Raw genomic sequence first — 14,490 nt, 5'->3', positions numbered from 1 at the left:
AGGTTAATGGCCAAATCAAGTCGAAAATTGCACAGATGCTATTAAAAAAACAAAACAACAAAAAAACTGAATGAGGTAAACGCAACAAGTTTTCATGTCACAGTTGTGGTTGATGTAGCGACTGCCTGCTCAGCTGTGTGATGAAGGAATGTGTTAAATCTGTGTGGCTCAGGTGAAAAGGTGTGTGTGTGTATTTGTCTTTCTAGAGTTTTGAGGGCCAATTTTGGTTCCAAACCGTCGCTGTGAGGACATTTGGACGTGCTGAGGATATTTTGGCTGGTCCTCACAAGAGTTGTTGGAGGGTTAAGACTTGGTTTGGGGGTGAGGGTGACATTAGGTTAGAGTTAGACATTTAGTTGTGATGGTCAAGGTTAGGGTAAAGGCAGTGGTGGGATGTAACAAAGTACATTTTTTATGTATCAGTACTTCACTTAAGGATTACTCCACCGAACATATCAGCAGATATCTGTACTTTCTACTCCACAATATATTTGAAATAAATTACGTTGTATGTTCAAGTAATCAATAAGGGGCAACTGGTCCACTGATCCGATCAGAGTGGGCAGGTGACATTAGACCCCACTTCCTGCCGCAGCAAGTCATTACTTGTTTTTACTCAAGTAGAAAAGTGAATGTGGTACTTCTACTTGAGTACATTTTGTCTAATTATTTTTACTTTTACTAAAGTAAAATGTTTGAGTACTTCCTCCACCACAGAGTTAGGGGCAAGGGAATGTATTTAGTCAATGAGTGCCCTCACAACTATAAAAACACAACAGTGTGTGTGTGTGTGGTTTGGTAAGAGAGCAGTGAAGCCCAATGACTGACTGTGGGTGATAACCATCCCTGAGGAGAGGTAAGTGTGTGTGTGTGTGTGTGTCTGTGTGTGTGTGTGTGTACATGTGTATATAACAGCGCTACAGCATTAGAAGAGAACAGGAACTAGGACTAGCGTTTCTGGGAGCTGCAAGTGGGGCTAAACACCAGCTGGTCGCGCTGGTGCAACAGGCGCGTTGGCGAGCGGGCTCTTAGCGGGGCCAGCAGGGGGGAGGCCATGAGCGGCGAACCCTCCAGGCTCTGAGCGATGTAGTTCCTCAGCGAGTTCTTTACCTCCGCTGGCTTTCCCACGGCCACAATTATCAGCTTGCCGTCCTGCAGACCCACCAGGACTTGGCTCTGCTCCTTGGTGACCGAGACGCAACGCACCGGCACCCGCATGGCAATGGGCTCCGCACACAGAGATAGACTGAACAGGAGGAACAGAATTAAGAGCTGAAGCACATTCCAAAACGAGGTGAAAATTTCGACTGATGATAAACACAAGTTTGGAAATTTACCTGTAGAGGTCACGGATGGAGAGGTATCCCTGCTCACTGCCGAGGACAACATACTCCCCTGACACACACATATCAGTCACCTGCTCCTTCAGAGGCTCACTGCAGAGGTGCTTTCCATTCACAGAGTAAAGATGAAGAGCATTTTTATCCTGGGGAGACAGAAAAAAAGAGAATTACTACCCTACAGTGGTATGCCTCCACCAACCAGTGCAGTTTCCCTTGAGGTGGAGATTTAGTCCAGCTGGCAACTAAGCAGAATTTGAACTGAAGCATTGTGCTGTAATGAGGGAGCCTTTCACATATCCCTCTTTTCATTCAATGTCTATATGTGTGGGAGGAGAAAAAAACTTGCATGCACCTTAAGTGTAGCTTTGCCCTCGAGGCAGGTGTGGACCAGCAGGTGACCCTCCCAGGACACGGCCAGGTGGAGGATGGAGAGCGGCAGGGAGCTTTCACAGGGCGGTCGTAAGCAACGCATGTACTGACCACGACGCACCGTGTGGATGATCACTGTCCCGTCCTGGAGCACAAAGAGTGGGTGCACACATTTACTAACAAACACACACACTTTGACAGTTTCCCTTTTGACAGCAATCCGTCTTTAATCTTATGTGTAATGATGTGTCCTTACCCGTGATCCAGACACAGCCATGTCCAGCTCTGTGCTGATACTGACGCTGACCACCTCATCTGTGTGTCCGTACAGAACCTGAACTGGTTTGGGGCAGAGACCCACAGGAGCTCCACCCTGCAGGTAGAATATTATTAGGCTGTAGTTACATGGATAAACATTAAAATACAACATCAAAACAATAACATAATAAAACACATGTAGGTAATAAAAAATGGTGGACTAGGCTTAATAAAAGGCTTTTTATGTCATTGATTCTGCATAGTTGGGTCTGACTTTTCAAAGACAAACCACTAAAACATTTTCAAAAACCAATGTCATTAAGTGTCTTTGACTATGAGTGAGTCGTTGGTGTCCTAACCTGCTGGAGAACCTGCCACACCATGCAGGTTGTGTCCTTGGAGCCGGAGATCAGGTGGATACCACAGTGGTCTGTTGACAGGCAGGTCACAATGTCTGGAGAAGAGAACAAACAAACATATTACAGGATGTACAAGAAATTTTTCAAATGTCCTGCTGTTTTAGAGGTGACACAAGTCAAGATGTAGACTTTTCTTTACCCATGTGGCGGATGTGCTGCCCCACAGTCTTGCCCTTGACCAGTGAAGTCACCCGGAGGCTGTTGTCCCAATGTCCACCACTGAAGAGCAACTTGCCATCATGGGAGACCACAAACAGCCCTGTTGTTACCTCTACGCTAGGGGCGAAGGGTCCTGACAGGAAACGCTGCGTCCTAGGTGGAGATGGTGAAAGAAGAGGGGGGGAGAGGTTGAAAGATCCATCAGGACACAAGAGCAGCATGACAGTGTTTTGCTGCACTGAGCTGTAAAGTGTTGTGCGTCTTCTCACTTGGTGTTGGACACTGTGGGGTCCTTGATGAAGGTGAAGTAGTTGGATATATTCTTGTTGTAAGGCAGCCACCCATGGGTCCCAACCAGGCAGTTCTGACTCACCGTCACCTGGAGACAGTGGAAACTCCATGAAAATGTTCTGTAGCTATAATTCTCTACCATCAAATTAATTTCCAACTTTTACATACTCTACAAGAGTAGAAAACTAAAATTACCACCCTGCAGTTGTATTATTATTATCATCATTATCGCCAGTCTTACCATAGTGTCAGGACTCCCTTGGGTGATAAAGGAATGAGACTGATTCTTTGGCACCACAGCCTTAACCATCGGCACATTATCACTGATGCCCTGCAACATGAGGAGGGGGGGGGGAGAATAGAAATCAGAGTCATCACAGAGGGAAGTTTTCATTAAAAATTGAGAATAAGAAACTATGATTTCCATTCATTAGTAAAGGAGCAGCAGAGATCGAACCTCGACAAAGAAGGACTTGAGGTCACTGAGGTGCTCGAACAAGCTGAGAGGAGACGAGTCCAGTTGAGCTTTCCTCTTCTCCACTTCCTCTTGAAGCAGACGCACTGGGTGAGGCTCCTAAAAGTCAAAATCTGAATTACAAACACAGCTACAGAACTTCATTTCCTTAAGTAACTGCAGGTTCAACAAGTCTTTTTGATTATATTGTAAAATAGTTTGTTTGCACCTTGAGCAACTGGCAGGGTGTCTGTCCAAAGTTGCTGATCATGCCTTCCACGGCCTTCCGCTCCTTTTCATCCGTGATGGCGTCCAGGTCAACGGCCCCTGCAGCAACACAACGCTTATTATTTACAGAGGTCATTGACCTGCACAATGTTTGAACTTAGGTGTCTCAATAAGGGTTAGGGTTAGGGAAGTAAAACTTGTGCAATTAATCATATTTACTTTTTTATTACAGATTATATGAGAAAACTCCTAATGGGACATGACAGCATGGTAGCTGAGCTGTTGTGGATTTTTTTACCCTCATATGTGCAGTAGTAGAAGACATTGAGGGCCTCCACCGCTGCAGGGCCCCTCTGCTTGAAGCCAAAGATCAGATCAATCCACTCATGAAGGTGTGCTGATACATACTCTGACTCCTGTTGGAAACACATACACATACACTGAGGCTGTCATCCAGTTTTTCAAAAAATTCGAGATCGGCGCAGAATCGAGAGTTACTCAGAAAAAAACGCAGAAGGCTCCATCCCTTTCCATATATAATGTTGAGCATAAATGCAAAGTTGAGCAAAGTATTACTACAGCAGTAGAACTGGAACTGCACCTCACCAGGGCTTTGCGGTGCTTGTAGATGAAGTCCTCGGGGGACTTGGCCCATTTGGGAAGGATGACATGGTTCACCCGTTCTTTGGAGATCTGCAGGCGACCCAGATCAAAACCTGGGTGACAGCAAGAACCAAAGATAAGGAAACAAAGAGAGATAAAAGCAAAGCAGAATTGAATTAGGTACTTAAACAAATTGCATGTTGATTATACACTGAATGTCTGGATGCGTGATTATATGTAAACCTGTGTCAAATAGTATAGAGATAGGGCATTCTCTGAGCTACCCTCAAATTATTTATATAATCTGTGAAATGATTACAAAGGTTTTAATCCAACCTCACCATTTTGGTTCTCTAGGAATTCTGGGAAGTAGAAGAACTCAGGGATGAGCTCCTTGACGTCATTGGGGTTGTCCATCAGGGTCTGCCACGTCGCTGGGATGGAGTGGAACTGACGGTCTGCGCAGTCAAACCTAAACCAAGGCAGGAAAGTATGACTGACCATGCTGTAGTAGTATGCTACGATTACTATCAAGAGACGCGTGGCAGTGACACAGGGCAGACATTGCTGCTGACAGTTTGGTCCACAAGCCTCCTTACCGTCCACTCTGCAGCTGGATGTGCAATGATGTGAAGGGCTCCACTCGGATGAGGTAGTGCATCACCCCGGCTGCGTTTGAGTAGTGGGTGCCATAATGGAACCTGTCGATGGTGCCTGTTGGGTCCTCGAAACTTTCATACCTAATGGGCACATTCAGAAATTAAACTTAAGCCATCGTCTATCATCTTTGAATAATTCGGAATAAGACCTGAAAGAGGTAGTGATGAAACCTACTTCTCTCTAACAGCCTTGGCGTTGCGTTCGTTAAGCACGGCCACTGGCTTCGACAGGTCCCTGAACACCCGAGGATCACACAGGTCCAGCTCCTCTGAAGTGTAGTCAGCTAGAATCCAGGGAAACTGGAAACAAGCCCACAAACAAATCAGTTCAAATACTCACTTTCACAAAGTCAACAGAGACGTACAAAATGTGTATTCAGTAGGGGAACGTACCACTGGGTACTGAGCCAGGTTGTTGTACGTTCTGCCTGCAATAGTGTTGAGCTGCATCAAGTAGTCAAAGTTGGAAATCTCCCGATTCACCCATTTCTGTGTGACGGACATAAAATATTACATTACACTCATTAATAATGGAGCTGATTGACTCATTTGACACAATATATTTAATTAAATTACATGTCTGTTGATACTATTCAAAATCTGTAAATGATAACAACATCTCTAACTTATTGTGTCCCGACCTGTGTGAGTCCAGAGGCTTTGAGTAGCTCCTGTGGTGAGCGAGTTCCATAGAGACTGAGCGATCGCAGCAGCAACATGCGGCTGTAGACTTTGTTCCTCACCTGTTTAAATAAGAAATTACAATGTTGTACACAGCATTAGTTTCCTATTAAAAAAGAAACCAGATTAGATTAGAATACTAATATTTTTGGACAAATCTAGCTTGTGGCTCATCACCTCTTTCTTGAAGTTGAGGAAGTAGTTTGTCTGGTCGATGAGGAAGATCTCGAGAGCAGAGCGACGCAGATTAAATCGGCGCAGGTGGACCTCTCGTATCTGAGAGAGGGGCCATTTGAAGTCGTGGCCCACTCCTTCAGGAAACAAGCAGACTGTTAGTTTAGGTAAAAGCTTTATGATGTTTTTCTCCATATTTTCTCATCCCACTCTCTGACTGTCCCCTCACCTTCCTCTTTCTCCTTATCTTGGCTGTTGTCGTAGAAGTAGATGTGCTGGGTGGTGAGTTCCAGGCGGCCGGGCACCACGTCCACCACTGTCACCAACTCACAGTCCTCCCACAGCACCAGCTTCTCCTTCTGGCCTGCCTCCTCTGCTTCAGCCCTACAGGACACGGAATCAGATGTTAAGTCTAATCTGTGTATCTGTTATGTGATCAAGGTTCTTCTACTGTATAAGGGGACTGACTGGTTGTTAGCAGCAGCAGGGTCGTCCTCCGGCAGCTCCAGGATGTCATCTTCCAGGTCGCTGACTTTGACCTGCTTCACAGCCTCCAGCAGCAGAGACTCTGGGTTTACACGCTGATGTTGGACACCTGAGTAAAGCAGCACAGACAAGTGGGGATAAAAAACTGAAAGGTGGCCATGGAGATATGGTGCAGCAGTTAATGTCACATGGCAGTACAGAGGCTCATACGAAGAAAGAGGGAACGTTGTCTTACCCAGGTTGTCTCTCAGAGCGCTGGCCTCTCGGTGAGAGTCAAAGTTGTAACTGCGAACCAGCTTCAACCTCATGCGGGAGAAGTTCTCAGCACTGGACACCCTCCAGTGCATCTCATCCTGCTGCCTGAAATAGTTACAAAACATGCCTATATTACTCCCAGAGCCACCCATTATTTATATCTGTATGTGTCATATTTGCATAAATTATATTTATACACTTGAACTTCTAACAGAAGAAGAAGATTTCCAAGAAAAGAAAATTGAATGGTCTATATGGGTGGAGCTAATATACTTTAAAGACGTGGTAACGGATCGCTATATGTACTCGCCGATGCCAACACTGGTATTTTTGGCTTATATAACAGGTATTGGAACATCTCTATGAGAAATGCAGCTGGTGAGAGAGGTTCACATCAGTACCTTTCAGCCCAGGGGCCTCTCTCGCACACCAGGCCCCGCCGTGCTGCCTTCCACTGCCTGAGGCTAGCGCTGTACTGGCTGTGCTGCTGCTTCAGCATGCTGTTGTAGCGGAGGTTCTCCTGACGGCTACGGCGTGAGAAGGGCTCCACGAATTGCTCCTGAAAGACAAGAGAAAAAGTTTTGACCCTACTTAATGAGAGAGGCTTCAGTTATTAATGGTTTATTTATTTATTCAACTAACCTGGAAGCGGATCTTGCTCTCGCCCCTCTCCCTCTCCCTCTTATGCAGGCTGACCATGAAGGCCTCGTAGCTCTCCTTCCAGTACAGAGCCATGGTCTCATGGCCCTGGCTGAATGTTTCTATTTCATACTGCTTCATGTACGGAATAATCTGGGGAAATATGGGGGTAAAAATAACAAAAGGTTCAACATACTTTTAATAAAAATTAATAAAACTACATTTCATAAAAACCTCGTATATCTCATACATATTTGTCGAGGTAGACGCGCCACTCAGGTGAGTTGCAGTACAGCTGGAAGTCCTCAAAGAAGGACGGGCTTCCGTTGGTGTCAGGAAGCTGGGGGAGGTGCAGCTCCATGTAGAGGAGCCGGTGGACTTTGGAAAGCAGCGTTCGCAGCAGAGGAACCAAGAAAGAGTAGGTGTCATCTGTTTGCTCCTGGATGGAGCGTCGCAGGATGCTCTCCACCTTCCCCAGCAGGTAGCAGGCCTCGTCCTGGCTGGACACCTCCTTAGTCTGCAGGACGCCATTGAGCTTCGCCGTGGCCAGGGCACTCACCTGGGACACAGGTAATGTATTATTTTGCATGCATGTGCTTTGCTTTAACAAAAAAAAATGACACATTCGACAGCATGAAATAGTTCACCTCAGGGTCTTCCTGGGCCATGAAGCCCAGCAACAATCTCAGTCCAACTTGGGAGAGCTGAAACCACTGGGTGCCAGCGGAGTACCACACCATGAGGCTGTCCATCAGTGTCACTGTCTCTTCCAACACCTTCTCCGTCCACAGAGCAGGATTGACCAGGCCCTCTGCTTGCAGGAAGTCTTGTACCATGTGGAGCAGCCGCACTGCGTTCTCCGTGTGTTGTGGCAACGTGGCAGCTGATGCCTCGCGGTTATCACTCACTGCCCATTCCAACATACGCTCCATGAGACTAGAGAAGAAAGAGAGAGACCATTAGATGCTCTGGAAGTATTCAGTCCATACTATCACAATTAAGTGTGTGATCTAACAGGGGGCTGACCTGAGTTTGATTTGGTCGACAGGCAGCAGCAGCTCATTGGCAGTTCCCAGTTTGGTGAGAGCTGAGAAGACCTGGCCACGCTCCAGCCACGCAGAATCATCGGAACCCTCTACACCTCGCCACATCACGCACAGCACTATCTCCAGCAGCATGTTGCACAGTTCCTCCTCAGCCCGCTAGAGGGCGGCAGCACACCAAACATACAGAAAAAGAAAAGGAAGAGTATTATTATTTAAATAGATTATATTAAATTAAACTTTATTGATTCCTCTGATGTATAACTGCAGCAGTGGGCAACAGGATATAACAAAGATAATAGGCAATTCATAAGACACTGACAAATATAACGCCACTAACATTCAAGTCTACTCCTTCTTATTTCTGTGCCGAACATTGGTACAGACTAGATTTTCCCTCGGGGCTAATTAGTGTTTAATTGGCCTGAACTTCCTGAGGTCTGAGCCCAGTTTGACATTTCCAAGAGGAAATGGGTGTGGAAAGGATCTGATCCTGTCAAACAAAACTCCTAAAGCTGTCTGTCATATCCATGTGATTGCTCATCTCACCTCAGCATTGTTGAAGGATTCCCCCAATGAGATGTTGTCACTGAAGAGGAAGCTGTCTTCAGTCAGGGATGAAGATGCCTCTCGATCCACAGAGCTTCCTGGGAAAGGCTTTGAAGTCTCCACTGGCGACGGAGTACTGGGCATGCTCCCCGGTGTTTGGCTGCCACTCTCCGCGCCCTCATAGCCCTGCAGGTGGGACAGATCCAGCGTCAGGCCGCCTGACTTTCCCACCACCCAGGGCTTGACGTGGAGTTGTGGCTCAGTGGAGGCAGAGGAAGACGGCGTGTCCAGCAGTGATATGATGTCACCGTTCTCCAGGCTGTCCACAGAACGCGTGTCTCCTATGCTAAGCCGGTCATCTTCCAGCCGGTCCAGGCGGCTAGCGCTGCCTGCCCGTGTCCTCCTCTCCAACGGCAGCTCCAGGCGGCTGATGCTGCTGCCGCTGTGCCGACTGAGGTCCAGGCTGCAGGTGCTGACGGTGTCAGCACTCCGCAGTGGCAAGGACCCTTCACCCCGCAGGTACAGCCGCATGAGGGTGTCTTGCCAACATTGCTGCTTTGAAATCTGGATGGCAGCATCCTGTTGGGACTGAAGCAGCTGGTAAACCTGAAGAGGAAGAAAAGTATTTTTTAACTAAATTAAAAATGATATCAGAACCATTTTTCTGTGGCCTACATTAAATTAAAGTGATTGTGCGGCCTAACAGTGAAATGAAAGACACAATAATTAATAGTGTGCCTCTGCAGGTTAACGTCCAGGTGTTTGCTCACCCTCTTGCAGACGAGGAGGCGTACGGTGGATCCGGCCCGATGAGTGAGCTGCACCAGAGACATCAGGTCCTTGTAGTTCACCATGTTATCTGTGGATTTTAGATACACACACCTTTACATGCAGTATGTGCAGTATTGATCGCCACTACTAAACTCATCTGGTCCATTGGTCAGACATGTTTTCCGACTCTCTACAAAAATTTCAGCCTTCATCCTTAATAAAAAAGCAATTAAGTCTTTATTGTCATAATGAGCATATAAATCTAATCAGTTCATCTTCCATAAGAAATGGATGTTTGTTCTAAATTTGAAAAAAAACCCTTGAGGCTTTTCTGAGATATTGTGCTGTGGTGTAATGCCTAATGAGGATCCATGCAACTGATTTCATTAGTTCAAGAAGCAATCATGTTAATTAGATTAAAGCTAAACATCCACTCAGGCTGAAAAACACTGAAGGGAAGATTTATCGTGGCAGGAGCGGAAACACAAGATTGACCAATACTGGCAGCCCAAAGAAACATGTTTGCAAAAATCTTCTAATCCCCAAAATCCTCTCTTCATTATTTATACAAAATAAGGTACCATTAGTTTAACAAAAAAGACTTCAATAATTCCATAAACAGACGCTGACCTGTGTGGAGGACCTGGTTGAGGAGACAGCGGATCAGGGTCGGAGTGATGTGAAGCTCGGAGAAGAGCAGCGACAGGCCGGCGTAGCCCACCTCTCTCAGCCTCAAGCGCTGCTTGTTCTTCTCATAGACGCGATCGCAGCGCAACATGCGCTCAAACAGCTGAACAGAGGCAGAGAAAAAATGTTGTACTCCGAAAAAGTAACAGACTTATAAGCAACATCATTATGGTATTGATTAAGCACTGGAGCGTGTATTTAACCGTGTCCCAAGTGTAGTTGGCTGTAACCCACCTTGAAGACCAGCTCTCGTAGTCGGTCTGAGTGTTTGCTGTTCAGCAGCAGAGCGTAGCAGGAGTCAGCCGCCCCAGGCTCAAAGAGCAGCAGGAAGATTTGGTCCCTGGCCGGACTGCTCTGAAAAAGGCTCAGCAACAACTCCAGCAGGCTGCACAGCTGCAACACACAGAACACAAGCACTGTCAAGTTGGTTTGTTTTAACAGATTCCTACATTACTTGAGAAGGTGCTGATCGCTCTACAAGACAAGGCAAATTGTTGGTCGGATGTTTAACCGAATTCGGTAAATGTATTTGTTTAACTAGATTTAACGTTTTCATCATTTTTTTATAGTTATATTTTCACATGATTGATTAGAGGTGGCATTTGAAGAGTCAGTTTGACTTGAGCGGATAAATAGAGGTAGCAGATGCCTGGCAATGGAGGAGGATCATGCGATTATATTGACCATATCTTCATAGAGGTCATGTAAGCTGCCATATATAGTGCTGCAGTGTAAGAGGATATGCAAAGTGACACAAAATGAAAACCAAGACAGCGCTAAAACAGGGAGAGAGGTGTGGAGGAGGTGTGACAAGAGGAGAAAATGGATTTCACAAAGTAAGTGTCAGATATCACATTCTGTGAAAAACATTATGAAGTAATAAAGTGGTTTGTTTCAGGCAAACTCTGAGGAATATTGCTTACAGAGGGGGAAATGTTTTTTCAAAAATAATGCAGAAAGCGAGAGAGAGGATGGCAAAACAGCTTCCAGGCAGGAAATGGGCTTCACGGCTTCCTGTGCAGGCGTCAGTGAAGTTAAATGTCACACGGAAACAGAAAATCCTGTAGTGAAAGGTCATCTTATTTCACATTAATCCTCCAGTGGCAAAAGTAGTTGGATTTAACCAGTTTCACAATATATGTGTCAACTGGCAAATAATAACTTGACCTACTCCACATGTCTGAGATGTTGGCGTGAACGACAGGCGCCCTGCAAGAATGAAAATGAAAAAACCTTTTGTTCACAGTGAACGTTTTACTTGGATTCAGTTGTAGGGGGTTTTCTGCTCCTTGTTGGGGACAATCGTATTAAGCGACAGCATTTAGTACAAAAGGGACAAGCCCCCATCAACTAACCTGGTCCTCATCTCCGATGGCAGCAATGTATCCCAGAATGCTTTGCATCTCCTCCTGCGACATGCCCTTGCTGATGTAGTACTTGATGAGGCCACAGAGAGATGCCCTGATGGTACGAATGTCATCCTCACTCAGGTCACTGTCTTTATTACTGTTCTTCCTACAGAGGAGAACAGATGATGGGGAGGTTAGGTGAGAAACATACAGAGAAAATACAATACATATAAAAGATGTATGCATTTTAACTTTGGGTTATGGAGTCTCACCCGTAATAAAGGCGTATGGTGTCCAACAAAAACTGGACTCCGTATTTTTTCCTAAACAGTTTCCTGTTGTCTTTGATGACAGTGGACATGTACTGGATGTGACCTTCATAGGGGAAAAAAGCAAGGGCACAGCTCAGAAATGGAACAGCTTCAAGGACGCGCACACACACAATATGGCAGCATTGCATCCAACAGCACAGGAGGTGCATCAACAGATTCCTCTTTCATCATTTTAAAGTATTCTGAGACTTTGCTGACATTTATCTGCATCTAACACCTTTTGTGAAAGTGTTTTACATGTTTTCTAACAGGGAAACGCTGAACAGTCAATCTCACCAATGCGTAGAGGGAAGTCTCCTTTGTTCCAGATGTTGAAATTGAACAGTAGATGTGTGTGAAACTGCAGCAGCAGAGCCTGGTTCTTCTCATACGTCACCTGCTCTATCAGCAGCTGCATAGCGACGAGCACGCTGACGTCTACGTGACCCACCGGCAGCTACACACACACACATAAACAATAGATTGTATTTCACTACTGCTAGTTTGATTATACACATATTTACAAGCACACATGCAAAATAATGGCCCTGTTAAAACTTGGTATTAACATCTGTCCTGCAAGATCCCCTGATGGGCTCATGAAACATAAAGAGGACATCAGAGTAAGGCACAGGTGATTTGAGAACAGGCCTTTCAATAGAAAGAAACACATAAAAAAGGTGTCTAATATGTCCCATAAACAATGATGAGACTTGTTAGCGAGCATGTATAGAGCAATGTGACACCCATAACTCTCTCCACAAACAGATAAGGAACATGTTGGAATGGGAAACACATTAGTGGTATATTTGAACTTTCATTTACTGGGCGTGGTTACTTTGCCTCGAGCAACTATTACTGCATCTGATTTCTTTTGATCTGGGTCTCTGTGGAGGCTTGTACTTTTCCGTGGTGCATATGCCGACTCAGAGTGGATTTCCAACCCCTCGATAAGCAAATAAACACAGAGGCACTTGGATCAGACAAAAGATAGAAAAAGAAAAGCGGGGAAAAAGGAGTTGAGTATTAAGGAATGAGTGAATGAGGACAAACATGGATCAAACAAAGAAAAACCTCCATTCATGGACCAAAGCTATCTGAGGTGAATCAATGTCACAAAACAAATACCTTTTGAAGCAGTGCTCCCAATGTACCCACACCATGCGAGTGGAGCAGATTCTCCTGGTTGATTGGGTGTCTCTGCAGGAAGTGCTTCAGCACCAACAGGAAGGTGGCCACCAGATTCTTCTCCAGACGAGCCTCTGAAATGGAAAATCAAAATTCCTTTTTCACAACATGCTGTTCTTTGTCTTGATGCAAGAATTAAGAGAAACGGGGAAATCAAGAAATAAATGATTGCATGTTGTGGCAAAAACAGACCTGAAGCTCTGTTGGATGGGAGAATGACCCAGTCTCCATCAGCTGGCGTGGTCACATCAGGGGTGATGAAATCGGACCCAGCTGCAGGATCACTGCCATGTTGGTCAGGCGTCACCAGTGCCAACTGCTCCAGTATGGGGAAGAGCAATGGCAGGCCACCCACGCAGTTGATCATATCCTGCAGATAATACAGCAATGCATTATTAAAAAAATCCATGCAATACAAGTTAGAATATTCCTGTGAGCACAGAACAGATACATGACAACATGAGCTGCATATTCCTTCCCACCTTGATATCCCAGTTGACAACTTTGTTGCCAGTTAGGCGTCCATGAAGCATGTTTGGAGACAGATCCAAACAGATGGGGTTTCTACAAGCCTGTAGAAAGAAGGATCATGCTTAGTTATTTAGTATTATTTAGATAAAATCATTCTTTCTTTTTCATTCACTAAAAAAATACAGGGAACACTTGTATGACTGTCTGAATTGATGCAATAAAAACTCAAGAGTCCCAATCTCTGTTCTGTCTACATGTTTGATTTCAAAGCTTTAAGAAGGGGGGGCTGAAACTGCAATGGTTGAAACACCTTGGGTGAGTAGTGTAGCAGCAATTTGGTTGAGAGGTCACCAAGTTCTGACTCCTGGACTTTGAATGGAGAGATGCAGTTTGGACCTGTGTAAAAAAAAAAAAAGGAGTGAGAATGTAAGAAAGAAACAAAAATAAAAATCTAACAATGTTATTCTTTCATTTCTGATTCCATCATCTCCTGCTGCTTACCAGAACTACAGAAGGCTTTTATATGATTGGGCTGCAGGGGTTCATGGAAGACCATGACGCTCCCCAACTGTCCCTGCAGGGATGTGGGGCTCCCCCACTCGCTGTCCTGTGTCCCTGCAGAGATGAGCTTAGTCACAGACTCAGGCTTTCCCCCGAGCAGTCCCCCCCAGGTCTGCGGCGACAGGATGCCGCCCAGCGAGGAGCGAGTGGTGGGTGTGGTGGCAGAGGAGAAGGGAGGATCTGGAATCTGGGAGGGCGGGGGCGTCGTGGTGCGGTGGCCTGCTGAGCCAATGCAACAGGACGTGAATGGCTTTTGGGGAAGAGAGCAGAACAAGATGGAGTCAGCAAACAAAAACCTTCATGATGTAAATAAAACTGATTAATACATTAGAAGCAGCAGACTGCAGGACACACATCATTTCTTGATGCCAGGCCTTTTTAGTGAATTATTCCATGACTGCAGGTCTCACCTCTGTCATGGCGGGATACTTCAGAGGGGCAGACAGTTTCTGCTGACCATCAACATAAATGTAGACAAGACTTTGTCCAAATGGCCTTTTTCCTGGTACATGCACCACACCGATGCTGTGCTGTAGAAAGAA

At 45.6% G+C, this 14,490-nt stretch overlaps 1 protein-coding gene across 3 annotated transcripts in view; it reads right to left on the bottom strand.

The window, feature by feature from the left end:
- nbeal1 (neurobeachin-like 1) overlaps positions 1-14,490 on the bottom strand; it is a 35,004-nt gene that overhangs the window by 3,009 nt on the left and 17,505 nt on the right. For all 3 annotated transcript variants that reach the window (XM_035150284.2, XM_035150285.2, XM_047339086.1), the window contains 39 exons: positions 14,359-14,478; positions 13,889-14,198; positions 13,698-13,783; positions 13,399-13,488; positions 13,109-13,286; positions 12,857-12,990; positions 12,026-12,185; positions 11,690-11,792; positions 11,424-11,583; positions 10,303-10,461; positions 10,012-10,171; positions 9,381-9,469; positions 8,611-9,216; positions 8,045-8,220; positions 7,666-7,954; positions 7,269-7,577; positions 7,022-7,171; positions 6,781-6,938; positions 6,360-6,484; positions 6,107-6,233; positions 5,868-6,022; positions 5,642-5,775; positions 5,425-5,526; positions 5,177-5,272; positions 4,959-5,083; positions 4,724-4,864; positions 4,466-4,596; positions 4,128-4,237; positions 3,820-3,937; positions 3,523-3,620; positions 3,297-3,413; positions 3,081-3,170; positions 2,818-2,927; positions 2,529-2,701; positions 2,330-2,424; positions 1,969-2,085; positions 1,696-1,857; positions 1,338-1,486; positions 1,111-1,246 (listed from right to left, as the gene is read on the bottom strand). In XM_035150284.2, coding sequence (XP_035006175.1) covers positions 1,111-1,246; positions 1,338-1,486; positions 1,696-1,857; positions 1,969-2,085; positions 2,330-2,424; positions 2,529-2,701; positions 2,818-2,927; positions 3,081-3,170; positions 3,297-3,413; positions 3,523-3,620; positions 3,820-3,937; positions 4,128-4,237; positions 4,466-4,596; positions 4,724-4,864; positions 4,959-5,083; positions 5,177-5,272; positions 5,425-5,526; positions 5,642-5,775; positions 5,868-6,022; positions 6,107-6,233; positions 6,360-6,484; positions 6,781-6,938; positions 7,022-7,171; positions 7,269-7,577; positions 7,666-7,954; positions 8,045-8,220; positions 8,611-9,216; positions 9,381-9,469; positions 10,012-10,171; positions 10,303-10,461; positions 11,424-11,583; positions 11,690-11,792; positions 12,026-12,185; positions 12,857-12,990; positions 13,109-13,286; positions 13,399-13,488; positions 13,698-13,783; positions 13,889-14,198; positions 14,359-14,478 — 6,048 coding nt within the window. The remainder of the gene's footprint in view (positions 1-1,110; positions 1,247-1,337; positions 1,487-1,695; positions 1,858-1,968; positions 2,086-2,329; positions 2,425-2,528; positions 2,702-2,817; positions 2,928-3,080; positions 3,171-3,296; positions 3,414-3,522; positions 3,621-3,819; positions 3,938-4,127; positions 4,238-4,465; positions 4,597-4,723; positions 4,865-4,958; positions 5,084-5,176; positions 5,273-5,424; positions 5,527-5,641; positions 5,776-5,867; positions 6,023-6,106; positions 6,234-6,359; positions 6,485-6,780; positions 6,939-7,021; positions 7,172-7,268; positions 7,578-7,665; positions 7,955-8,044; positions 8,221-8,610; positions 9,217-9,380; positions 9,470-10,011; positions 10,172-10,302; positions 10,462-11,423; positions 11,584-11,689; positions 11,793-12,025; positions 12,186-12,856; positions 12,991-13,108; positions 13,287-13,398; positions 13,489-13,697; positions 13,784-13,888; positions 14,199-14,358; positions 14,479-14,490) is intronic.

The sequence above is a fragment of the Hippoglossus stenolepis genome, chromosome 24, assembly GCF_022539355.2.
Source record: "Hippoglossus stenolepis isolate QCI-W04-F060 chromosome 24, HSTE1.2, whole genome shotgun sequence".
Classification (NCBI taxonomy): Eukaryota; Metazoa; Chordata; class Actinopteri; order Pleuronectiformes; family Pleuronectidae; genus Hippoglossus; species Hippoglossus stenolepis.
Note: the sequence above shows the minus strand (reverse complement) of the source record. Positions and strands in the feature narration are given on the sequence as shown.